The sequence below is a fragment of the Callorhinus ursinus genome, unplaced genomic scaffold (genome assembly GCF_003265705.2).
Source record: "Callorhinus ursinus isolate GAN/ISIS: 27379988/994484 unplaced genomic scaffold, GSC_fseal_2.0 scaffold71, whole genome shotgun sequence".
NCBI classification, from domain to species: Eukaryota; Metazoa; Chordata; class Mammalia; order Carnivora; family Otariidae; genus Callorhinus; species Callorhinus ursinus.
Window position 1 is genome coordinate 2,659,233 of NW_027397133.1, and position 26,538 is coordinate 2,685,770.

Sequence of the window (26,538 nt, forward strand, 5' to 3'; positions counted from 1 at the left end):
TCTGTCTCTCATGAATAAATAAATAAAATCTAAAAAAAAAAAAACAACTTTCTCTTAAGAAAACTATGACTCGGCGCCTGGGTGGCTCAGTTGGTTAAACAACTGCCTTCGGCTCAGGTCGTGATCCTGGAGTCCCGGGATCGAGTCCCATGTCGGGCTCCCTGCTCAATGGGGAGTCTGCTTCTCCCTCTGACCCTCTTCCCTCTCGTGCTCTCTGTCTCTCATTCTCTCTTTCTCAAATAAATAAATAAAATCTTAAAAAAAAAAAGAAAACTATGACTCCAGAAACGGAATCAAGTATGCATTTGTAAACAAACTGAAGCAGTTAACTTTTCTCTCTACATCCTCTGAAATTCAAAAGGTCTCTCTGAATAGTCTTTCTTCCATGGCAATTATAGTCATTTGCACAAGTTCAATAAGAATCTGTTCTTCTTGTAACAGGACACCATTAGAAACATTGGTTATTTTGCCAAGGCTTTGACAGGAATGTCATATTTGAGAAAGACATGTATAATTTCAGATATGACCAGACAGCTTAAGGAACTGAAGTTGACTTTATGAAACGTGGAGCCATAAAGCCCCTTGGAAGTGTTGGCCTGATACCCTGCTTCTAAAGTTTCCAGCAGCCTCCCCAGGGTGAGTAAAGAATGTCGCTTCCTGGCAGGTGCAGGAAACTCAGGATACTTTGGGGGCCTCGTGAAGAGGAATTCACCCAAATCTACTGGTATTGCAGGCATGTCTGATGGTAAGTGCTTGGCGTGGCTTCTGGCCTGGTGAGGCTACTAAGAGTTCAACCTAGAGACTCCTTGTAAAAACTTCCAGCAAAGCAAATTTTAGAAGATCTATACGGCCGGGTGATGGGCATTAGGAGGGCACGTGTTGTGATGAGCACTGGGTGTTATACGCAACTAATGAATCATTGAACACTACATCAAAAACTAATGATGTACTATATGGTGGCTAACTGAACATAAAAAAAAAAAAAAGATCTGTATGGCCAAGTGCTATTCTTGCTGAGCTTATCTAAATAATTAAAACAAGTTTGTTAAAGTTGGACTTGTTTTGCAAACAAATTAGTCTTGATTTGGCTAAATCTAAAAATGAGGGTTATTATAGAGAGAAATTATGTTTCAATAACCCACCTTTGTGGATGTTAAATCCTAGTCTGGTTGTCTTTAAAAGTTGTTTGCCTTCAGGGAAATCCAAATCAAAACCTCAATGAGATACCACCTCACACCCGTCAGAATGGCTAAAATTAGCAAGTCAGGAAACGACAGATGTTGGCGGGGATGTGGAGAAGGGGCAACCCTCCTACACTGTCAGTGGGAATGCAAGCTGGTGCAGCCACTCTGGAAAACAGTATGGAGGTTCCTCAAACAGTTGAAAATAGAGCTACCCTACGATCCAGCAGTTGCACTACTGGGTATTTACCACAAAGATACAAATGTAGGGATCCGAAGGGGTACGTGCACCCCAGTGTTTATAGCAGCAATGTCCCCAATAGCCAGACTGTGGAAAGAGCCAAGATGTCCATCGACAGATGAATGGATAAAGAAGCTGTGGTATATATACACAATGGAATATTATGCAGCCACCAAAAGGAATGAGATCTTGCCATTTGCAACGACGTGGGTGGAACTGGAGGGTGTTATGCTGAGTGAAATAAGTCAATCAGAGAGAGACATGTATCATATGACCTCACTGATATGAGGAATTCTTGATCTCAGGAAACACACTGAGGGTTGCTGGAGTGGTGGGGGGGTGGGAGGGATGGGGTGGCTGGGTGATAGACATTGGGGAGGGTATGTGCTATGGTGAGTGCTGTGAATTGTACAAGACTGTTGAATCACGGATCTGTACTTCTGAAACAAATAATGCAATATATGTTAAGAAAAAAAAAAGAAGATAGTAGGAGGGGAAGAATGAAGGGGAGTAAGTCGGAGGGGGAGACGAACCATGAGAGACGATGGACTCTGAGAAACAAACTGAGGGTTCTAGAGGGGAGGTGGGGGTGGGGGGATGGGTTAGCCTGGTGATGGGTATTAAAGAGGGCACGTTCTGCGTGGAGCACTGGGTGTTATGCACAAACAATGAATCATGCAACACTACATCAAAAACTAATGATGTATGGTGATTAACATAACAATAAAGAATACCCAAAAAAAGGTGTTTGCCTAAGCTAGACAACTTGAGGTAAACTTCAGAGTAATTGACACAATAGCTTTGGCTGCCTTTTTGGTGGGTCTCCAGGGACTTACGCTAGGACTACACATAAAATAAGCAAAACAGTATGTTTATGCAGCAGGACTCTAAATGATACTTCCCGGGTGCTAGATGCACTTAACCAAAAATTGTGAGGTCAGAGAGGGACTTCTCAAAAACCAGGCCAATGTTGATTATCTACTATGACTACACCATTTAGGATGTGAGGAGTTTCTTCATATGTGTTGTTTTAACATTACACTTAACTCCTGGGGCGCCTGGGTGGCTCAGTTGGTTAAACCGCTGCCTTCAGCTCAGGTCATGATCCCAGGGTCCTGGGATCGAGCCCCACATCAGGCTCCCTGCTCATGCAGGAAGCCTGCTTCTCCCTCTGCCTGCCGCTCCCCCTGCTTGTGCTCTCTCCCTCTCTCTCTCTGTGTGTCAAATAAATAAAATCCTTAAAAACAAAACAAAACATTACACTTAACTCTTACAAGGAGTCCCTATTAATAGGGGACATTCGTCATCAATTACATAAGATCAAGATATCCACTGGTCTGTTTAATGGAATTGGTAACTGGGGATCTTATTAAGAGATGTGATCACAATTTTGAGCTTGATTTTCTTTTGCATGTGCTGATGCATGTATTGCCTGCTGTCCATCACGACTCCCCGAAACCATACCACGGGCCTCTAGACCAAACCCTGGTTAGATTCTTTTTTTTTTTTTTAAAGATTTAATTTATTTGAGAGCGAGAATGAGAGAGAGAGCATGAGCAGGGGGAGGGTCCGAGGGAGAAGCAGACTCCACGCCGAGCAGGGAGCCCGATGCGGGACTCGAGCCCGGGGCTCCGGGATCATGACCTGAGCCGAAGGCAGTCGCTCAACCGACTGAGCCACCCAGGCGCCCAAACCCTGGATAGATACTAACTGCCATACAGCATGCTGCCCCATTGCAGCAGGAAGCAGCCAAAGTGGTCATCGTCCTCGTTCCCTAATGGCATTGAAGGATTCTATTCCAGAGGGAGGAATGAGTAAAGAAAGGGTTAAGGGATAGGCAAAGAAGGTAGGGGGCCCCTGGCTGGGCTCTGAAGCTCTTCCTGGCAAGCAGAAGTGCTAAGACAGAGTGAACAAGAGATAAGGGAATAGACCAGACCACCTGGCCCCAGATGTTAGGGAGTAATTTTCTTTGGCGGCTACAGCGTGGTCACAGAAAATGACCAGACATCAAGGAAGTCCGTCACTACGGGTGTTATCAATAGTCCTTGCTCAAACCAAGACAGCACAAGAATCTCAAGGCCACAAGCTGCCTTGTCAAGTTTACAATATAAGACTGGCCCAAAGGCCCTCAGTGGCAACCCATTTGGGACCTCTCTCACTCTAGAGAGCTTTTTCTGTCCTTTCTGCTCTCACCTTCACTTAATAAACTTTCACTTCATTCACCCTTTTATGTGGGCGAGATTCATTCTTCCACTCTGGGAGACAAAAACCCTGCAATCCTACATTACTATTGTAATGAACCTGGCCCTTATAAGATGGTGAACTTAATCAATACATGTTGTGTGTGTTCTGACCCCTCCACTGGCCTGCCTGTCCCCATCTCTCTCTCCTCAGGCCTCCCTCATCCCTGAGACAACATTGTCAAAACTGGGCTCATTAATACCCCCACTCAGTGTTCAAGCCAAAGGAAGAGTCACACATTTCCCAGTTTAAATCAAAAGCTAGAAATGATGATGCTTAGTGAGGAAGGCATGTTGAGAGTGGAGACAGGCCAAAAGCTGGGCCTCTTGTGCCAGTTGGCCAAGTTGTGAATGCAATGGAAAGTTCTAGAAGGAAATGAAAAGTGCTATTCCAGTGAACACAGGGATGAGAAGAAAGACAAACAGCCTTATTGCTGATGCGGAGAAAGTTTAAGGGTCTGGATGGAAGGATCAAAGCAGCCACAACATTCCCTTGAGCCAAAGCCTCATCCAGAGCAAGCCCCTGACTCTCCTCAATTCTCTGAAGGCTGAGAGAGGTATGGGAACTGCAGAGGACAAGTCGGAAGCTAGCAGAGGTTGGTTCGTGACGTTTAAGGAACGAAGTCATCTCTCTAACTTAAAAGTTGCAAGGTGGTGTGTGCAAAATGAAGCTCTTCTTCCTTCTCATTTTCTGTGTTTCTTCTCCAGTTTTTTTGACCCACTGCAAATTCTTCTGTGGATTCCAGATTCTTCCCAGAGCTGTTTCCGTTTGTGGATAGCTGTGTAATTGTTGATCTTCATCAGGGGAACGGAGGCTGGGGTCTCCTCTACCACCATGTTGGTGATATCACTTCTCCGATCTAGGATTTATTTCAATATCTCTTGTGTTTGCACACAGAGGGTTATATATAAAATAAAATAACTCCGATTTATTTATTTTTTATTTTTTTTATTTATTTATTTGATAGAGAGAGCGAGAGAGCACAAGCAGGGGGAACAGTAGAGGGAGAGGGAGAAGCAGGTTCCCCGCCAAGCAGGGAGCCCGATGCGGGGCTCGATCCCAGGACCCTGGGATCACGACCTGAGCCGAAGGCAGACGCTTAACCATCTGAGCCACCCAGGCGCCCCCGATTTATTTATTTTTTAAAGATTTTGTTTATTTATTTGACAGAGAGAGACACAGCGAGAGAGGGAACACAAGCAGGGGGAGTGGGAGAGGGAGAAGCAGGCTTCCAGGCGCCCCTGTTATATCCTTATTTAAAAGTCAGAAAACTGATATTTAACTAAGAGAGTGAAGCCACAATTTTTTTTTTTTAAAGATTTTATTTATTCACTTGTGAGAGAGACAGAGAAAGAACAAGCAGGGGGAGAGGCAAGGGAGCGGGAGAAGCAGACTCCCTGCCGAGCAAGGAGCCCGATGTGGGACTCGATCCCAGGACCCTGGGATCACGACCCGAGCCGAAGGCAGACACCCAACCATCCGAGCCACCCAGGCGCCCGTGAAGCCACAATTTTGACACGAGTGTAAGTTCTAAGAATCCATAGGCTGGCACTGTCATTTCTTGTCTCTTTAGTCTCCAAAGAGATACTGCTTTAGGGGAAGTATAATTCATCTGGTGTTGTGCAACTTTATAAAAGTTCCTCCTGTTTAGGACTGGTGAAGGATAACCGAAGAATAGGGAACTTCTTACACCCCCTACGTTACCAGTACGCAATATCGTTATGCAAGTTACATATGAGTCTGTCGTGAGTCTTAGCAGGTATTACATATATATGTGATGAACATGAGGGGTTGAGAATCAAATGAAGCATGCCTCCCGAGATGAGATCACTGTTTGCTGAGTGGAGACAGAGAAATAGTTAACACTGTGAAATAAGTGGATCCCAGGGCGGACATCAGAGAATGCCTCTCGTAAGATGGAACATCCAATTTGTGTTACTTTCCCTGCCTCACAGTGAAGAGACCGTCCCACCATCAAGTTCCTCACACATAATCAAATTACAACTCCCTTGTGTTTTCCCAGGCCGCGTGGGTGCTGCTGCATTGGAAGCACAGAGGAACGGTCCCCAGAGCCCAATTACATGTCAGGAGCAAGGCGGAAGTTCACCTGCTTTGCTGACACCAGATGTTATCAAGGGGGTTATAGGTAAGGGACACTATATGCAGTGGGGAAAAGTGGACAATTTTGGATTTTGTCCCTCTGTCTCATAGAGATCCATGAAAATCAAAGACATTTGGATTATTTTGTGTAAAAATCAGCATATTTCTTCTTTCTTTTTCGTCATTATAACTTTTTATTTTGAGATAGTTTAAGACTCATGAGAAGTAGCAAAAACAGTACAAAAGGAGCAAAAATGTACGCTCAACCCAGCTTCCCCTAATGATAATATCTTTTATAATAGTGGTCATTGTCAAAACCAGGAAATTGACCATGATCCAGGACTATTAACTCAGATACAGACTTTGTTTCAAGGTAATATTTGACAAGCTGGGAAATATTGCTGCTGAACGCAAGAATTCCTCGGTTGCTTTGCCCATCCACCCCTTCTCAAAGAACCACTTTATTTGGTTGAACCAGGCAATGCCAGATACCCCAGTACCAGTCTCTAGTCAGCTGGACAGTTGCAGATGATTCAGGTCAGGGTTATCAACGGGATTTTTGCCATGAGAGACATATTTCATATCCAGAGTGTCTAATATGGAAACCATTGGCCATTTGTGGTGTTGGGGCACTTGCAATATGGCTAGTTCAAGTGAGAATCTGATTTTCAAATTTAATTACTTAAAATTTAGGTTGATTTTTTATTTTTTCAAAAGGTGTTATTTATTTGGCAGAGAGAGAGAACGGCAGGGAGAACGGCAGGCAGAGGGAGAAGCAGGCTCCCCACTGAGCAAGGAGCCTGATGGGGGACTTGATCCCAGGGCTCTGGGATCATAACCAGAGCTGAATGCAGATGCTTAACCAACTGAGCCAACCAGGTGTCCCAAAATTTAAGTTTAAATTGGCGCACGGGGCTACTGGCTCTCATGTTAGAAAGTACAGATACCGGCCCAAAGGACACTCCTAACCCCAATCTTGATCCCAGCCAGCCAAGCGAGACCAGAGACCAGCTCTCAAGTGTGAAGAAGAAATCACCCAGCGTAGGGCTTTTCTATTCCGTATCTGGATGAGGATCCCCAGTAGAAGAAGAAAATAAGCCTGATGTCTGTTGTTTCCTTCCCTCTTAGCATCCTCATGTGTCCCTCACCATGTGGAGCCAGGAGCCTGAAGCAGAGAAATAGTACTACATGAGTTTTTATAGCACATATAAAACCTCACTGATGTCCTAGAATTTCAATCACAGTAGGATCCCATTCTCTTGGGCACCAGTGATGGGTAAGGGGGAAGATACGCTAGGAATCTTCTCTTCTCTCAAAAATTCTCACCAAGGTCACTTAGGTCAACAGCCCATCATGAGGGTGCCTGGGTGGCTCAGTCGGTTAAGCGACTGCCTTCGGCTCAGGTCATGATCCTGGAGTCCCGGGATCGAGTCCCGCATCGGGCTCCCTGCTCAGCGGGGAGCCTGCTTCTCCCTCTGGCCCTCCCCCCTCTCGTGTGCTCTCTCTCTCTCTCTCTCTCTCTCAAAATAAATAAATAAATCTTAAAAAAAAATTTCTTAAAAAAAAAAAAAACACCAAAAACAGCCCATCATGAAATAAAACCTTACAGAAAGTACTAGGTGTTGAGAATCCACTCAGTTCTGCTTCCCCAGGATGGAAAGATTAATGTTGAGCGGGACGTAGAGACACAGTTAAATCCATTATAATGAGGAGTGAGATGGAGTTACGGGGGCTTGAGAGAAGATTTCCCTAAAGACAAAGCATGGGGTCTAGGGCTTTTAATTAACATAAAGTCATGCTGCAGAGATTGTCCTGCCACCAGGCCTCCATGCTGTATTCATAACACAACTTGCCTTCTGTTTTCCAGTGAAGTTGGTGATAAATCTGTATACAGAAGAATTAGGATGTTGGACAAGGACTTCCAGCTTTGTCCTTCCTCAGAATGTGAAAAAGAGAGAACAGTAGAGCCAGCACCGTACATCCCTGCTGCTGGACCTCAATCCTGTGAGGAAGCATTTTCCAGGTAAGGGGAGTGATTACACGGGGAATGTTTTTTTTTTAAAGATTTTATTTATTTATTTGACAGAGGGAGACACAGCGAGAGAGGGAACACGAGCAGGGGGAGTGGGAGAGGGAGAAGCAGGCTTCCCGCCGAGCAGGGAGCCCGATGCGGGGCTCGATCCCAGGACCCTGGGACCATGACCTGAGCCGAAGGCAGATGCTTAATGACTGAGCCACCCAGGCGCCCCTACACGGGGAATGTTGATGGTAGTATTGGATTCTGTTCCTTGATATCACAGGGGCACATGAGAATCGGGATTTGGGTCACTTATACAGGAATCGGGGAGAATGAATTATTTATCCAGTCTTACCAACAAACCAGAAATTTCTGAATGAGGCCAATCACCTCTTCCTTCAAAAGTCTTGAGAGCTCGGGCGCCTGGGTGGCTCAGGTCATGATCCCTGGGTCCTGGGATCGAGTCCTGCGTCGGGCTCCCTGCTCCTTGGGACCCTGCTTCTCCCTCTGCCTAGCTCTCTCATGAATAAATAAATAAAATCTTAAAAAAAAAAAAGAAGTCTTGAGAGCTCTACACAAAAAGGCAGTAACTGATGCAAAGACCATTGATTGAGCTGGGCATCAATGCAAGTAACCAACTCAGTGCTCTGGGAAACAGCCTGCTCTTGAAGCTGAAGGATGGAGTGGGGTCCCTGAAGTGGTGTGCTAGAAATTGTTCAGCATCAGTTCCCCACAGGAAGGTGGGGGAAAGACTTTATTTGTAGTGTTTGCCAATTTCTGTGGGGTGACTACTTCCATCATCGTGGATTGCAAACTACCAAGATGATGTCCCTGGGCATGGCTAGGTGCCTGGCTGGGTGAGTCAGTGGAGCATGAGACTCGTGATCTTGGGACCCTGAGTTTAAGCCCGACTTGGGTGTAGAGATTACAAAAAAATAAATAACTAAACTTTTTGTTTTGTTTTGTTTTTTTGTTTTTTAAGATTTTATTTATTTATTCATGAGAGACAGAGAGAGAGAGAGAGAAACAGAGAGAGAGAGAGAGAGAGAGGCAGAGGGAGAAGCAGACTCCCAGGGAGCAGGGAGCCCGATGCGGGACTCGATCCCAAGACCCTGGGATCATGACCTGAGCTGAAGGCAGACGCTTAACCACCTGAGCCACCCAGGCACCCTAAATAACTAAACTTAAAAACAAAAGAGCACAGAATATAGTAAGATGTAGTAAAAGAATTAGAAAGTAATAAGTTTTCAACATTTATTACTTTTGTTTGTAAAATAGGTCTATTTAAATGAAAATTTTATAGAATTTAATTTTATGTTGACAATGTTAACATGTTTAACAATCTATGCACTAAATTCCTGGAGAATGTAACAATCGAATTCCATGATCTGGGGTGAGCTGGCTCCCGCTTACCAGTGGCTTCCTTCCACCTCCTAAATCCCAACCGCAGCCACCCGTTGGAACCCAGCGTGCACAAGCACCATGAGAGAACAGAAGGTGGTGTATTTACCCTCAGCGCATTGCATGGGGCTGACATAATCCATGGCTGATTTTGTGGCCCCAGACACAGCACCAAGACTTAGGAGCGCAGGTCAAGGTTCTCTCACATGACTTGCCCAAAACCCTTTTGAGAAAAGAGCTACAGATTCTTTTTAACTCCATTTCTCCAAATACTTGTTCTTTATAGCCTTAGTCTATCTATCAGTTTCTCTGTGAATCCCTTTCATGGTGAAGTGAATAGAGATATCAAGGAATATATAAGGAATCCGGGGATCAAGGATTACACGTATAGAGCAAGAAATCAAGAGAATCTAAGAAAATGTCAGTGAAATTAGATGACATTTCATGATCCCACAGCATCAATCATGCAATAACTACTGTACCCAAAGAAATCAGTGCTTTGGTCCTCTGTCATCATAGCCCCTTTTCTAGGACTCTTGCTGTATGATTCCCCTGGTCTTGATTCGTTCCACATTTCCAACTCTCCAAGACAGAGATTGGATTGAGTTGGTTGTCCTCACCCAGAAAATATCACCTGGGTTAGGGCAGATTTCTCACAACCAGGCGCTTACTTCGTGAACCACTAGCTCACCCTATAGATCACAATTATCAACTTTGGCTAAATACTGGAATCATTTGGGAAGCTTTAAAAGTAATGATGCTGAGGTCCCACTTCTAGCCCCCTGATTAAATTGATCTGGGCTGTGACCCATGTATTGGGGAAAGCTTCCCAGGTGCAGTCAAGTTCGGGGAACACTGCTATGGGAGCTTGTATTCCACCCACGAGTCAACTGGTAATTCAGTGTTTTTATTCCAACAGTCATAGGACACCAATCAGAGTCATTTATCTGTTTATTTATGTATTTATTTTTCAATTTATTTATTTTTACCAAATGACCCCAAATGTTTATTTGACTAAATTCTGTTTCATGCATAAGCATGTCAGCCTCCCCTGTTTATTAGACTTTGGCAGTTAAAAAAAAAAGAAAAAAACAAGCAGCCTCATCCAGAAAAGTGCAAATACCAAGGGTGAGGGTAGTCTACAGTTTTACTGTAGGATAAATATACATTTTTTTTTTTTTAAAGGCCTCTCTCCTTCTGGCCATATCAGCACTTGGTTTTGACCATTAAATATATATGAATTTTCCAAAAATCACTTCTCTGCTTCTCCAAGATCCTCAATGCCGTCATCATCCACCTCTGTTCATTTTTCCTGAATGACCTCCAATATGTCATCTGTAAAATCTCCCTGAATGATGATTTCATCTCCTGTTACTGAGGCACCATGGGAGAATTTTTGAGAAAAAAAAAAAACAACAACTCTTTCTTTTTAAAAAATTTTTTTCTTTTGGATTTTATTTATTTATTTGAGAGAGAGAGAGAGAGAGAGAGAGAATCTCAGGCAGACTCGGAGGTGAGTGTGGAGTCTGACACAGGGCTCCATCTCACAGCCCTGAGATCATGACCTTAGCCAAAATCAAGAGTCAGATGCTCAACAGACTGAGCTACCCAGGTTTAATTGAAAGTTTATTTATTTATTTTTTAAAACAGATTTTATTTATTTATTTATTTATTTATTTATTTGAGAGAGAGAGAGAGAGCACGAGCCGGGAGGAAGGAGCCAAGGGACAGGGAGAAGCAGACTCCTCTGCTGAGCAGGGAGGCCGATGCGGGGCTCAATCCCAGGACCCTGAGACCATGACCTGAGCTGAAGGCAGATACAACCGACTGAGCCACACCCAGGGCCTCTAATTCAAAGTTTAAATGGCCCTTTTGGCTACAGCCGTTGTTTGGGCAAAACAGCTCTAGCTTTTAATCACATCCTCTTCATTTTATTGTGTGAACTGATTTCTTTTTTTTTTCTTTTAAGATTTTATTTTTAAGTAATCTCTACCCCCAACATGGGGCTCAAACTCACGACTCTAATATCAACAGCCACATGCTCTTGAGCCAGTCAGGCACGCCTTGTTAACTGATTTCTAATATTTTCTTTTTTTTTGACACTAAAGGGCCCCAGTCAGAAGTGAATCAGACCAGGAGTCTTCACAGACACAAGAATCAGGTAATTGGCTAATGTAGAGTTTATGCAGGGGGTGTGTCAATGGGCTGATGGAAATGTCCTTTTGTTTTACATGGAGGAGAAGTTTTGAAGTCCTTTGTGATGTTGACGATCAAAAGCAATTTTTTTATAAAGCTTTTTAAAAAAGATTTTATTTATTCATTTGACACAGAGAGAGAGAACATGAGAGGGGGGATCGGCAGGCAGAGGGAGAGGGAGAAGCAGACTCCCCACTGAGCAGGGAGTCTGATGTGGGGCTCCATCCCAGGACCCTGGGATCGTGATCTGAGCTGAAGGCAGCCGCTTAACTGACTGAGCCACCCAGGTGCTCCCAAAGCAATTTTTCTTATCTCTAACCCCATCCTCCCTACAACTTAAATGGGAATACAAAGCACTTGCAATCTTGGATATTATGCCTGGAATGGATTCCATATTCCAAACCCTCTCTTGGTGATATTAAACACATTCTCTTTTTATTATCCGTGGAAGCTCTATGAGTGGATGGTGTAGACTCTATTGCAAAGACAAATAAAAGCAAACTCAGAGGTAAGAAATCTTCCAGGTAGGAGGGGAGCTGTGGCAGCACTGGATTGTGTTTGGGTTAATTAAAAGGAGTCTGTTTTCTTTTAACCTAATCCATGCTAGGACCTCGAAAAATAAGCAATGTGTGGTTAAGGGTCTTGATCTTTTGTGACATTTGCACTCTGATTGCTTTGGGTTAGGAGACATTCCTGTTGTATTGAGTCTCCTAGGGCTGCCATAACAAAATGCCCCAGACTAGGGCACTTCAACAATAGAAGTTCATTTTCTCATCGTTCTGGAGGCTGGAAGTCTCAGATCAAGGTGCTGGCAGATCTGGTCTCTGGTGAAGGCTCTCTTCCTGGCTTGTAGATGGCCACCTTCTCCCTGGGTCCTCACATGGCTTTTCCTCTGTGTATCCAGAGAGAGAGAGAGAGAGAGACAGACAGACAGAAAGATCTGTCCTCTCTTCCTCTTCATATAAGGACACCGGGACACCAGTCCTATTGGATTAAGAGTTCTTTCTTATGACTTCATTTCACCTTTAGGACTTTCTTATAGGCTCCATCTTCAAATTGAGCATGTACACGCCCCAATAATCACTGTGTTGCCTTGGAAAAATTCACCTGACTTGACTATCTTCCATCTTGTCATTACATGCTCCACCTCCAAGTGCTCATGGTTGGAAACTGTCCCACTTGGTGTGAAGTAGTTTGAAAGCCACGTGAGGTTCAAGGAGAGCAGGTGTTGGTGTTGGCCGTCTCCTGATACTCTCAGCCCAGCTCCTGTGCTTACCAGCCACGTGGTGATGGGGTAGACTCATCTGTATTCACATAATGAATAGCTGACATCGTGTGCCATTTTCTTGAGGTACCACACGGCCAGGTACCAAGATTCAGAGCAGTTCTTTAAGGTGTAGGTAACATTAGTCTCTCCATCTTACACAGGAGAAAAAAAGCTCTGAGTGGTTAGGTAACTGTGTGAGAGCATTCATTTTTTCCTATACAAAATCCCTGTTCTCTGCAAAATGAGATTCCATCATATGTAAATCTTGATAAACCAATTTTCTCAAAGCACAGTATATCAGAGACTTCTATCATCCAGGATACAGATATTTATTCTATGCAAATCATCCTTGCCCAGAGCCTGAATAGTGGGGGTAGAGTCCAGCAGCCCATGCGTGGAGGGTCTCCAAGTGGTGCTGGGCAGGCTCTCCCAGCGGGGTGATGGAAACACTCGGGGAACCAGGGGATGGTCCAGGGTGCCTTGGGATGGATGGTGGCGAACACTAGGATGAACAGATGTGCCTTTGCCTCTTCAGCTTTCCTGCTTGTTCCTTTTATGGACTTGCCTTCCTTCTCCAGCATCAGGTATTAGCTGCTTCTTGGGACCATGTAGAAATTTAGTTGCTGTGGTTCCTGCCGGAGGCAATACCGCACCGCCGCCCCCCAAGCCATCCAGCCTGGCTCCCTTTTTAAATTTGGGGTGCAGTTTCAGTAGAGCAAAGAACATTCTTGTGCCTTTCTTTGTCTGGAGTCAAAGAACGAAGCCCCTTGTTCTCCCCACATACCCTTCTCTCTGATGTCTGGATTCCCAACGGGACATGTGTAATCCAACATCCAGGGCTCCTTCAGGTCATGCCATGTCTAACAGTCTGCATCTCACACAGGCAATGTGTATTTTTCAGAAGAGATTTGCTTGGAAGAGAAGACACTAGTGCCCCTCCAGGCTCCTAAACTTTTTTCTGGGGTTGAACCAGCTTGTAAAAGTAATCAGTTTCTAGGACCTGAAGGAAATGTGGATATTGAGTTGATTGATAAGAACGCAAACAGATACAGGTAAGAATCAAAGATGCTGATTGTTTCAATATAATTCTCCTGTAAAGGAAGGATACGCTGCGTGATATTTACACGTATACACCTACACGATAGGGTATGTGATCCATCCCCTAAGACATCTGAAATTTTGTCAATAGCCTCTGTATTCTACGCACTGAGTTGGTATGTTAATTTCAACATATGTAGAATACAGAGAAATTGGGGCTCAGAGAGTTTAATTAAATCCCTAGAGTTTTCTAATGTAGTGAAAGTCACAGATGGGTCTTGAACCTTGCTCCACCCCAAACTCCACATCCCTCTGCACTTTTTTTTTTTTAAGATTTTATTTATTTGACACAGAGAGAGAGACACAGCGAGAGAGGGAATACAAGCTGGGGGAGTGGAGGAGGGAGAAGCAGGCTTCCCGCGGAGCAGGGAGCCCGATGTGGGGCTCAATCCCAGGACCCTGGGATCATGACCTGAGCCGAAGGCAGACGCTTAATGGTTGAGCCACCTGGGCGCCCCTTCCCTCTGCACTTTTGTTCTTTAAATCAAAGTCCTGGTTTTCTCTCAGCATGACTATCACTCTGGCTCCTTTCAGCGTCCACTTCCCCACGGCTGGCTTCTATCTATGGCCAGCGACACACCTTGGCTTCTCGGTAACAGCAGCGGTGACCGTGAGGATTGTGTTCGATTCTTGGGGTCAGCATCTGGACCTGAAGTTACAGCACGAGGAGCAGTGGATGGTGGCAGGCCCTTTGTCTGAGGTCTCCGTGGAGCCCGAGGGGGTCATTACTGAAATCCACCTCCCCCACATCATCTCCCTCCCAGGTAAGGAGGGGAGAGGGGAGGCCATGGGGATGTTGGAGGAACACTGTCTGATTGCCTTTGTGGTTGTCCTACAGCAAATGAGGTCGGTATCTCTTGGTTCCAAGTTGCCCATTTTAAGGATGAGGGGATGGTCCTAGAGCCGCCAGCCCGAGTGAAGCCTTTCTGTGCAGTCCTGGAAAACCCCAGCTTCTCTCTGATGGGGATCCTGCTGAGAGTCGCCAGTGGGACCAGTGTTTCCGTCCCCATCACTTCCACGGTCCTGATCTATTATCACTTCCACCCTGAAGATTCTAAATTTCACTTGTACCTTATCCCCAGCGACTCCTTGCTAATGAAGGTAAGGCTGGCAGATTTTGGGGAAGATAGGAGAATTACATTGTCAGCCTATCACCTTCGACATTCTGTTTCCATATTGAACAGAAAAGTCAAGGCACGGCTTTCATTGATAGAAGCATGAATCACCCTCCATGAGTTCAGTCTGTAGGTGCTGACTCCTGAGCCATATGCAAGGATCTGCAACAGGAATTCAGTTCTACTAAAAATGGAGCTGCCTTTTCTGGCTTTTAAGGAGGAGGAAAACAGAGGACGAGACTTACGGGGAATGGCAGAAGGAGTAATGCAGAGATTTCATTGTAGATTTGAAATTAATAATATCTAGGGGCGCCTGGGTGGCTCAGTTGGTTGGGCGACTGCCTTCGGCTCGGGTCACGGTCCTGGAGTCCCGGGATCGAGTCCCGCGTCGGGCTCCCTGCTCGGCGGGGAGTCTGCTTCTCCCTCGGACCCTCCCCCCTCTCATGCTCGCTCTCAAACAAATAAATAAAATCTTCAACATCTCCACTGGATGATTCCTCCCTGACGTCTGACAGCATGTTGTGCTGTTGGCCTCACCCTTCCTTGATGACAGTCCTCTCTGTTATTCCTTCACATCCCATTTCCCCGATCTCCCAGTTAACCATTCTGCTCCCTCTTCCAAGTCTTCACTTCTGCAGGTGCTTGCTCTGAAACCCCTCATCTCCCAAACTCACTGATGGTCTTAGTGACCGTTCTCAGTCCTGTCACCAAATCCCACTTAAGGAGAGGATTCCCAAGTCTGTATCCCTGTCCTGGACCCTGCAGAGCTCCAACTGTGAACTGCCCGGCTGAGTGCGCCCACTCGACTGCCCATCAGCATACCTACCTCATGTGTTAACCTCCTTATCTTCCCCAAAACTGCCCTGCTCTTTCAACTCTCTTCTCCATGGAGGATATAAAACCAAGTTCCACTAAGTGATTTGGTCCCAGATCTAGAGTCTATCTTCCATCTCTCGGTTTCACTGCCTTTCCTCATCCAACGTACGCTCCATCTCCATGAGTTTTACTTTCGTAATAGTCTATGAAATCTTTTGGAGCTTGCAATCTACAGAGCAACAGACAGTAAATAAGTAAGGAGACGCTCAAGTCCAGCTCTCTTTGCTTTTAGAGTTTACTTTCATAATGTGACTCGAACCAGTTTCATTTCCTCTTTGCCACTGCCAGTGATGGACCCAGCCTCCGCTGACTTCCGCTGGAAATACGACTCAGGCCTTCAGACTTCTCCCACCAGTTCCATTTTTGTACATGTAGCTTCCACTTTTTATCTGGCGACAGGGAGATCTTTTACAAACATAAATAATCACACCTCTTCTTGGCCAAGACTCTTCCATGAATCCTTATTACACTTGGGACATAAACCAAGTCATCTCCTTTGCCCATGGCAGCATTTGGCTCTAGTACCATCATCGCACCCTCTTCTTTCCCTCCATTGGCCTCATAAATCTCTTTATTTGCTTATTGTCTGTATTTTTGTTGATTGTAAACTCTGTACGTGGGAGGGACCACTTCCTCTTAATCACAAGTTAGTTAAAAGCACAGTATAAGGCCTGTTGTAGTCACACATGAAATGTTGTTGACAGAAGGAATGAAATGTGGTCTGTCTTCCTCTCTTGGGAGGGGAAGAAGAGTGGAGAAACCTTTTCTTCACTTGAAAACACAAGAGAAGCTCAAAATATCGCTTGTTGCCCTGAGAATTTTCCCTGCTTATGTGGTGAGCTGCACAATGCAATACGGTAGCCAGTTGCTATGCCTGGCTGTTGAGTCCTTCAGGTTAGAGGTGTAATAACTTTTTTTTAAATAAACAAAGATTTTGAAGATATAATATGATGAAAGTATATACATGTTAATTATATTGATTACATATTTAAAGGATAATATGTGGGGTAATATGAAATACTTCATAAATATATTAGTAATAGTACTTTCATCTGCTTCTTTTTGCTTTTTTTTTTTTTTTTTAATGCGGCCACTAGAAAATTTGAAATTATACTTGGGGCTTGCGTTACATTTCTGCTCAACAGTGCAGCTCCGTGGAAATCCATTGATCCAATAAAAAATATTTATTCTGTGCTTTACCTATTCCAAGCACTATTTTAGTGGCTGGGGATGCATCAGTGGACAAAACAGACAAAGGCAGGACTACCAAAGGTTGTTTGGAAGATGGAAATGCTTGTGGTACAGGAAAAATATATGTGATCTGACACGTGCGATAAAAAATAAGAAAGGGAAAGGGAATCAGTTTCAATCCATAAGACAAGCTAAGTACAGGAGTCTGTCCCACTATCTGTAGAAATCTGCTCTCAGCAATAACCTATCATTGTTATACTGATGTATTCGGTTGTTTAAGTTCCAGTCTCTTATTATTATAATTTCAGTTAAATATATCTCCTCATTTAAAATAATTTTTAAAGATTTTTTTATTTTTTATTTTTTTATTATTTTTTAAGGATTTTATTTATTTATTTGACAGAGAGAGACACAGCGAGAGAGGGAACACAAGCAGGGGGAGTTGGGGAGGGAGAAGCAGACTCCCCGCCGAGCAGGGAACCCGATGAGGGACTCCAGGATCATGACCCGAGCCGAAGGCAGTCGCCTAACCAACTGAGCCACCCGGGAGCCCTTGTCCCCAGATTTGAGGCACACTCAGACAATCCCCGCCACATTATATGAAGAAAAATCATACTATACAGAGATTTGTGATAAAAAGAAATGCCTTGGGGGATGCCCAGGTGGCTCGGTTGGTTAGGCGTCTGACCTTTGATGTCGGCTCAGGTCATGATCTCAGGGTCTTGAGATGGAGTCCAGAGTTGGGCTCTCTGCTGAGCGTGGAGCCTGCTTAAGATTCTCTTTGAGTCTCCCTCTGCCCCTCCCCCATCTCTCTACCTCTAAGAAGAAAAAAAAAAAAAGAAAAGAAAGAGAAAGAAATCCCTAGCTCCGAGATAACCACCAGTAAAATTTTATCAACACATCCCTCTATGGGGCGCCTGGCTGGCTCAGTCGGAGGAGCATGCAACTGTGGACCTCAGGGTTGTGCGTTTGAGCCCCACACTGGGTACAGAGATTACTTAAAAATAAAATATAAAAAAAATACATCCCCTCATGTCCAGAGGCCTATTGATATATATAAACATATATATATTTGTATATATATGTGTGTATATATATATATATATTTTTTTTTTTTGCTTATTTACTTTTAGCTATGCCTCCTGATTCGCTTTTCTTTCTCCTCAGGCAATAGATGATGAAGAAGCTAAGTTTCATGGTGTGCGTCTGCAGACCTCACCCCCAGTGGATCCCCTGAATTTTGGTTCCCGTTACATTGTGTCCAGTTCACCTCACCTGGAAATAATGCCCAAGGTCAGTAGAATTTGACCTTGGGCATTATTTAACTCGGGTTTCAAAATATTTTGTATACATGAAAAAAAATGGAAGACCAGTGGAAGGTCAGTAGCTCAGGTGATTGTTCTCTGAACCATATCCTGATAAGAGCTGGGCTATCTTTCCTTCCATGGAATAATACTATTTCCTAAAATTGTAAACTTAAAAGATTGTTGACCATTCTACCTCTGTTTTTCCCTCATCCAGCCGTGAGACTATATAGGAAATGGAGTATATTTCAGTGGCCAGTTCACTGCAGGCAACAGGTCTTTTCACCCCACTCCCAACCTCCTGATACTTTATGGCATGTTTCCTCTAGGAGTTGAAATTATCCTACAGGAGTCCTGGAGAAATCCAGGTATTCTCTAAAGTCTATGCTGGGAAGATGGAGGAACCAATTGTACTTAAAATTACGAACAAAAGACACAAGACTTTGGTCTGGCACACTTGGGTGAAGCCAGGTAGGTAAAAATATGAGGCTAAAGTTTGGGGAGGAAGAAAAAAAATCATGTACCTCTCCCCTTGGTTGTAGTGAAGTATATCAGAGGAGAAGGTCTGTTTATGGTCCCATCCCAGAGAAGAAAACAAATCTACTGCCAGTTTATAGTCAATGTTGAGTTGAAGCAAAAGCACTGGCAGTGGTCATGTGTGCCTGGGGTAGGGATGGCTCTTGGTGTGCAGAATTGGAACCTCTCATACCTAGGTGGTAGTGAACAGGAGATGCTAATTATAAGAATCAGAAGAAGCAGAAAGTCAATTTAGTTCTATCTTCTGGGCAGTTTTATAGTTGTTGCCATACAAAGGGACTAAACAGTTGCTGAAGGAAGAAAGACCCAAAATTTATCAGAAATTTAAACAACAGCAGGGCTTTTACAAAGAAAATGTAAGACCATGTGGAAGTCTTAATGGTAAACACACTTTAGTGATTCTTCCAAATGGTTGCTCCAACTGGCAAATCTCCCACCAACTTAGAAGAATGTCCAACGTAAAAGTTCTGCACTATCAACTGTCCCAGTATTATAGGGTCTAAAGAATACCATCACTTACTGTTCAAATGTACTCACTTCATGATGGTATTTTGTGTTTAAAATACATTTGCCTAGAAGATAATTTATGTAGAATGGTGTGATAATTTTACCATAGCTTTCACATTTCTTCACATTTTGGCTTATAAATAGAAAGAATATTGGAAAAATGTGTTCCTTCCTCTGATGCATTTCCTTAATGGGCGGTGAGTGACCTTCTACTTAATTGGGTTCCATTAGTATATCAATGTTCCAGTGGGATCCTTAACTTAGGAAATGGAATTAAATTATTTTAGTGCATTACATCAAAGACTAGAGAAACTATAGGGGCACCTGGCTGGCTCAGTCAGAAGAGCCAGCAACTCTTGATCTCGGGGTTGTGAATTCAAGCCTCATGTTGGGTGTAGAGATTACAAAAAAAAAATAAAAAATAAAAAAATAAAACAGCAACAAAAAAACCAAAAAACCTTAAAAAACTTTAAAAAAAGGAAAAACTAAATAAAGGTAAATGGCTCATTTCATTCTCCCAACTTTTCCTTTCTTCCTAGTGGACCTCAAGTTTCATGCCACATTGGTCCCTCCTCCTTTCTCAGGTTAGTGCAATGTTGTGTTTTGTTTTAAAGATTTTATTTATTTATTTGACAGAGAGAGACACAGCGAGAGAGGGAACACAAGCAGGGGGAGCGGGAGAGGGAGAAGCAGGCTTCCCGCGGAGCAGAGAGCCCCATGCGGGACTCGATCCCAGGACCCCGAAGGCAGACGCTCAATGACTGAGCTACCCAGGTGCCGCAAGTGCAGTGTTTACACCAAAAGTCAAGGGATGTGTCTGATTTCAGGAGGTCTTTGAGTGGTGTGATGTGTCTCAATAAGGGATCATACGTTCTCTTCATTTACAAAAACTGAGTGGTGTCAGAGACAAAGACAGAGAGCATGACCCACTCCAGTGAATTCATGAGAGGGTATAATATGCAGACTCTGAACATGCAGCCACATCTTATTGGGGAAAATGTCTTGCATCTGGTGAAGTATAAGTGAAAGTGCATCGATATGGCTGGAGATGAAAATTTAGACGGACGGAGGCCACATGAGACCAGAGGCAGGCAAGAAACAGAAGTTGAAAGCATAAGGATGATGGTTGAACTTCTTCTGGACCCTAGGCTGAAGGCAAAGGGGGACTTTGGAAGGGTGGGTGGTAATGCAGTCCCTGTTCTGAACAGTGTGGATGACCATGGGTGAGGGAATGGACAGGAAGTGGGAACCGGCTTAGGAGGCTGTTGTAAAAATCAAGAACAGGGATTAGCTGGGAATTGGTTAAGGTTCCTGGAGTTGGTAGGTAGCAGAGAAAGAAATTATTCAAAGTAAGGAGTCAAAGGGGACCTGGCTGGCTCAGTCAGAAGAACATGTGACTCTTGGTCTTGGTGTTGTGAGTTCAAGTGCCACCTTGGGAGTAGAGTATTACTAAAGAAAATAATAATAAAATTTTTTTTTAATAAAATAAAATATGGGCCCAAGATTCAGAGGACTCCATTCTGCCTTCCATATTGTTGGCTTTGATTGTCAGGCTCCACACAGTAAAAGTGACAGGCCTCCTATCCCAAAACAGATCATCCAGGAGGAGAAAGAGAGCATCTCCTGATCCCTCTCATTGAAGAGAAGGCACCTCAGGTGTCACATTGGCTTGGAATGGGCGACAGACCCATTTCCTGGCCGGCTGGTGTGATTGTCAGGAGGTCCAGAGAGGCAGCTAACTGAAGAAAAATCAAGTTGCAATTGGGTTCAAACCCAACCAGAGATCTTGGTTAAGGATGAGGCAAAGATGATTTCACAAAGGAAACTGAAAGGATTTTATGTAGGTGGTGAGGACGTAGCACCAAGAAAAGGTCTCTACCCTTCCTAGGCCGCAAGCTCTTGAGCAAGAGGTATCTGCTGCCACCTGTTGTCAGAAGGATACAACTGAACCTCATTTGCTAAGGCCCTTCAGAAGCTGCTGCCAGCCCACATCTTGAGTCAGATCTCCATTCTGGCCAGCACGCACTGTGGAGCATGACATCCCTTTCCCCCTCTTTCCCTTTTGGCCTGGTGGCATCTTGTATTTAATACCAGCATCCTGGGACACCTGGGTGGCTCAGATGGTTAAGCGTCTGCCTTCAGCTCGGGTCATGATCCCAGGGTCCTGGGATCGAGCCCCGCATCGGGCTCCCTGCTCCGCGGGAAGCCTGCTTCTCCCTCTCCCACTCCCCCTGCTTGTGTTCCCTCTCTCGCTGTCTGTCTCTGTCAAATATATAAAATCTAAAAAAAAAGATCATGATGACAAATGCAGCTTATTGAATGCCTATCGCATACTAAATATTCAGGGTATGTATATTTGTGTTTTATACCTACCACTCTTTTTTTTTTTAAGATTTTATTTATTTGAGAGAGCAAGAATGAGAGAGAGAGAGAGAGAGAGAGAGAGAGAGCACATGAGAGGGGGGAGGGTCAGAGGGAGAAGCAGACTCCCCGCTGAGCAGGGAGCCCGATGCGGGACTCGATCCCGGGACTCCAGCATCATGACCTGAGCCGAAGGCAGTCGCTCAACCAACTGAGCCACCCAGGCGCCCCTGAGCCACTGTGTTTAGAAGAGAAGTTCTAGAGGCATGAGTTGTACATAGAAAGCAATTACCTTTTTGGGTGCCTGGGTGGCTGAGTCAGTTAAGTGTGTGACTCTTGATCTCAGTGCAGCTCTTAACTCAGGGTCATCAGTTCAAGCCCCATTTTGGGCTCCATGCTGGGCCTGGAGCCGACTCAAAAAAAAAAAAAAAAGAAAAAGAAAAAGAAAAAAAGAAATGTCTTTAAGCTGGGCATAGTTCCTGAACCCCGTAAGTGAGCTATCCCTTTCTGAGTCTGCAACTCTTTCTTCTGCCCAGGCGTGGCCTTTATGAAGGAGTACCGCCGGCAGCTGCAAGCCAGGCTGGGGGACCTGAATGGAGTACTGGATGATCTTCAGGACAGTGAGGTCTTCACTGAGGAAGAGAAGGAGCTGGTGCAGCGGTTGCCAACACAGCGGAGGAGGAATGAAGCCTTGCTGACGATGGTGGAGAAGAAAGGGCCCCAGGCCCTGGAGATACTCTTCAGGAGCCTTAATCAAAGAGACCCTTACCTGATGTCCTACCTCAGCCGGCAGAGTTTACAATGACTCAGGCTGGTACTCAGGTAGAGAGAATCCAGTGTTCGCCATTGAAAATGGATAAATGGGTGCTTGGGTGGCTCAGGAGCTTAAGCATCTGACTCTCGATTTCAACTCAGCTTGTGATCTCAGGGTCGTGATGAGACTGAGCCGCGCGTTTGGCTCTACATTAAGCAGGGAGTCTGCCTGAGGTCCTCTCCCTCTGCCCCTCCTCCCACTCCTCTCACTCTCTCTCTCAAATAAGTAAATGAAATAAATCTTTTTTTTTTTTAAAGAAGGAAAATGGATAAGCAGACGTGTGATCATTGAGTTCAGTGTCCAAGACAAAAAAGGTCCAGGTAACACCTACCCACCACACAGGTTTTTTTGAGGACTGATGATAACTTGGCAGATACCTATTACTGTATCCTAATACCTTAACCTTGAGAATATCTGAAGAGAGTAGGAATATTCACACTAAATGTTTTTTAAGCCAGGTTAAAAAAAATTCCTATTTCATCCATTGGCACATTGCTTGGAAATCTGGGCAGAGGAAGGCAAGGGCAGGTGTGTTTATGATTGACAGGGCCCAGGGAGACCAGTTCTCCTGAGTCATGTGAGAAGCAATTCCAGTGAACATTACCTCCGCTGTGTCCCTTGCTCCGAACAGAAGCCAGGAAGGCTTACAAAAACTCTCTGTTGAGGACATTCATGACATTCACAAGCTTTAATTTTTTTTTTTAATATGCTATGTCTTTAACATTTTATCTATTGCTATTTATACTAGAATGATGAAGTCCCTTGACGGAATAGCGCTCAGGAGTGGGAGCAAATGCAAATGTTGGCAGAAAACCTTTTGCCTCTGGTATATAGGCTGGTACCAGGAATGGGCACATCCAACTTCATGGAGCAGCTCCATGGAACCCAGGGGAGGAATACGGATTAATGGTATCCACAGAAGCAGCAAGGGGGGAAAGGAGGAGCATCCAGCTTATTCTGAGAGAGGCCCTCCTGGCTAGGTATGTCACGAAAATAAGCAGAGCCTGACATTTGGGTTTTGCCATTGAACCCTGCCATTTTATATCCGTCCCAGCTTATTTTGGACCAGTGTTTGCATGACATAACTAATGCTATCCTTTCACTTTGAACCCAGTTATTTCCTTATATTTGAAGCGAGTTCATGGGAGACAGCATATAGTTGGGTCAGTTTGTTTTTGTTTTTTTTAACCCATTTTGACAATCTCTGCTTTTTAAAGGGTGTGTTCAGCCATTTACATTTAACATAATTCTGGCAATGTTAAGAGTTAGCCTAGGTCTGCCATTTTAGTATTTGTTTTCTGTTTATTCCCTTTGTGCTGCATGCCTATCTGTCCTTTCTTGGCTTTTTTAGGGCTTATGGGGAGAGTTTTTAGTATTCCACCTCAATTTGTCTGTTGTTTTTGACAATTGTGGTTGTGTATTTTTTAGTGATTGCGCTAGAGATGAAAAGATACATCCTGAATGCATCAGTCCTAGTATCCATACTGTGCTAATTACAGTGGAATCTAGAAACCTTAGCACCATTTTGGCCATGGTACCTTTTATGACCCAGTTGTTTTCAATATTCCCTCTCTATATAATAAGGTCCCAATCGGAAGAATGTTATATATGTTTTTTCCTTTCTATTTATTTATTTATTTATTTTAGAGAGAGATACGGAGAGAGCATGAGTGGGAGGAGGGGCAGAGGGACAGAGAAAGAGAGAGAGAGAGAGAGTCTCAGGCAGACTCTGTGCTGAGCACAGAACCTGAGGCAGGTCTCCATCTCTCGACTCTCAATTCATGACCTGAGCTGACATCAAGAGTCAGATGCCTAATCGACTGAGCCAAATGATGCCCCTGTTTTTTACTTTCAATTGCTGAGTATTTTTTTTTTAAGAATAGATTTTTTAAAAATATTTATTTATTTGAGAGAGCAAGAATGAGAGAGAGAGAGAGAGAGAGAGAGCACATGAGAGGGGGGAGGGTCAGAGGGCGAAGCAGACTCCCCGCTGAGCAAGGAGTCCGATGCGGGACTCGATCCCGGGACGCCAGGACCATGACCTGAGCCGAAGGCAGTCGCTTAACCAACTGAGCCACCCAGGCGCCCTGAGTATGTTTTTAAAATGAGGAGTATAATCTATGACATATGCCCAGATATTTACCATTTATGTTGCACTTCTCTTGTAATCCTGATATTCTAAATTTCATTGAACTTCTTTTGGCGATTCTTTTTTTTTTTTAAGCTTAGTTTTTTTAGTGATCTCTACACCCAACATGCGGTTCAAACTCATGACCCTGAAGTCAAGACTTGCAGACTCTACAGACTGAGCCGACCAGGCACCCCAGCAATTCTTTTAAAGCAGATCTCCTGACTATGGATTCACTTACTTTCCCTTCATCTAGAGATGTCTTTATATTACTTTCATTCCTGAAAGATATTTTTCTGGGCATAATGGCAGTTCTTTTTTTCAGCCATTTATTTCTGGTTTTCATGGTTCCTAATGAGAAATCTGCAGTCATTCAGATTGCTTCCCTATATAGAACGTATCATTTTTCTCTGGCTATTTTCTTTTTCTTTTTTTTTTAAAAGATTTTATTTATTTATTTGAGAGAGACAGGCAGATAGTGAGAGAGAGAGCAAGAGAGAGCACAAGTGGGGAGGAGAGGGAGAAGCAGACTCCCCACTTAGCAGGGAGCCTGACATGGGGCTCGATCCCAGGACCCTGGGATCATGACCTGCACCGAAGGCAGACGCCTAACCGACTGAGCCACCCAGGCGCCCCTCTCTGGCTATTTTCAAGATTTGTTTTCTTTGTCTTTAGTTTTCAGCACTTAGATTATGATAGATCTGCGTATGGATTTCTTTGGGTTTTTCCTATTTGGAATTCACTCAATTTTTAAATTTGTAGGTTTATGTTTTCTCACCAAGCTTGAAAATTTACAAATATTATTTCTTTAAAGATATATATTAAATATATGTGTGTGTGTGTGTCTGGTTATATATCTATATCTATATCATCTATCTATCTATCTATCTATCTATCTATCTATCTATCTTAAAGGAGGCTCCATGCCCAGTGTGGAACCCAACATGGGTCTTGGCTTGAACTCATGACCCTGAGATCAAGACCTGAGCCAAAATCAAGAGTCAGATGCTTAACATACTGAGCTACTCAGGCACTCCTTAATATATTTTTTTCAACCCTGCATTTCTTTCTCCTCTCCTTCTGGGACTCTGATGGTATGAATGTTAGATTTTTGTTGTTGTCCCATAGTTCTCTGAGACTTAATTGTTTTCCTATTATTTCCTCTCCTTGTTGTTTTGATTGCATAGCACTTACTGATTTATTTTTTTTTAAGATTTCATTTATCCACTTATTTATTTAGAGAGAGGAAGAGAGCAAGCACAAGCAGGGGGAGGGGTAGAGGGAGAAGGAAAGAGAGAATCTCAAGCAGACTCCATGCTGAGTGTGGAGCCTGACACAGGACTGGATCCCAGGACCCTGAGATCATGACTTGAGTCAAAATCAAGAGTCAGACGCTTAACCAACTGAGCCACCTAGGTGCTCCTTTCTTTTGCTAGTAATTTTCTTGCCCTGGCCTCCTTCTGCCCACGAAACCTTCCATTTTTGTACCACACCCCTGAGCCCCTGTCTCTTTACAAGAAGGGTTGCTGCCTGATTCATGAATCATTGATTAAAACCATTTAGTTGAATTTTCGTTCTTGAAGGAGGTTGCTTACATGTCTTGGTTACTGTGAATAATGTGTCAATGAACGTGGGGCTCAGGTAGCTCTTTGAGAGGCTGATTTCATTTCCTTCAGATATATACACACAAGTGGGGCTGCTGGGTCATACGGTAGTCCTATTTCTGATATTCTGAGGGAGCTCCATACCATGGATTTACTTTCCCTCCAACAATGCACGAGCGTTTCCTTTTCCCCACATCTTCATCAACACTTGTTATTGTTTGTCTTTTTGATAAAAGCCATTCTAACAGTTATAAGGTTATATTTTGTTGTGGTTTTTATTTACATTTCTTTGATTTAGGGTAAGCCCTTGACAGGTGGCTTTTCTTTTGATAATGCAAGTGCCAGACTTAAGCTTTGCT

The 26,538-nt window shown here is 44.0% G+C and overlaps 1 protein-coding gene and 1 long non-coding RNA gene across 11 annotated transcripts in view; one reads left to right on the plus strand and one right to left on the minus strand.

The window, feature by feature from the left end:
* Positions 1-26,538, minus strand: part of LOC141371431 (uncharacterized) — a 49,492-nt gene that overhangs the window by 14,646 nt on the left and 8,308 nt on the right. The window contains exon 3 of one of the 3 annotated variants that reach the window (XR_012376386.1): positions 21,771-22,036. The exons of the other annotated variants lie outside the window; for them this stretch is intronic. This is a non-coding gene — a long non-coding RNA (uncharacterized lncRNA). Of the gene's footprint in view, positions 1-21,770; positions 22,037-26,538 lie in introns of those variants that run through there. 3 annotated transcript variants of the gene reach the window in all.
* The window catches only part of CARD8 (caspase recruitment domain family member 8), a 36,281-nt gene that overhangs the window by 5,968 nt on the left and 3,775 nt on the right, over positions 1-26,538 (plus strand). Inside the window, exons 2-14 of one of the 8 annotated variants that reach the window (XR_012376384.1) lie at positions 521-636; positions 4,982-5,186; positions 5,687-5,809; positions 7,631-7,786; positions 11,290-11,342; positions 13,528-13,696; positions 14,277-14,506; positions 14,581-14,843; positions 18,092-18,217; positions 18,558-18,699; positions 19,812-19,856; positions 22,170-22,455; positions 23,196-23,427. Coding sequence is in view for 7 of the 8 variants with exons in the window: in XM_073886611.1 (XP_073742712.1) it covers positions 5,080-5,186; positions 5,687-5,809; positions 7,631-7,786; positions 11,290-11,342; positions 13,528-13,696; positions 14,277-14,506; positions 14,581-14,843; positions 18,092-18,217; positions 18,558-18,699; positions 19,812-19,856; positions 22,170-22,438 (1,683 nt within the window). In the remaining variant the exon portion in view is untranslated. The other 7 variants (XM_073886611.1, XM_073886612.1, XM_025849691.2 and 4 more) reach the window with 7 other exon arrangements.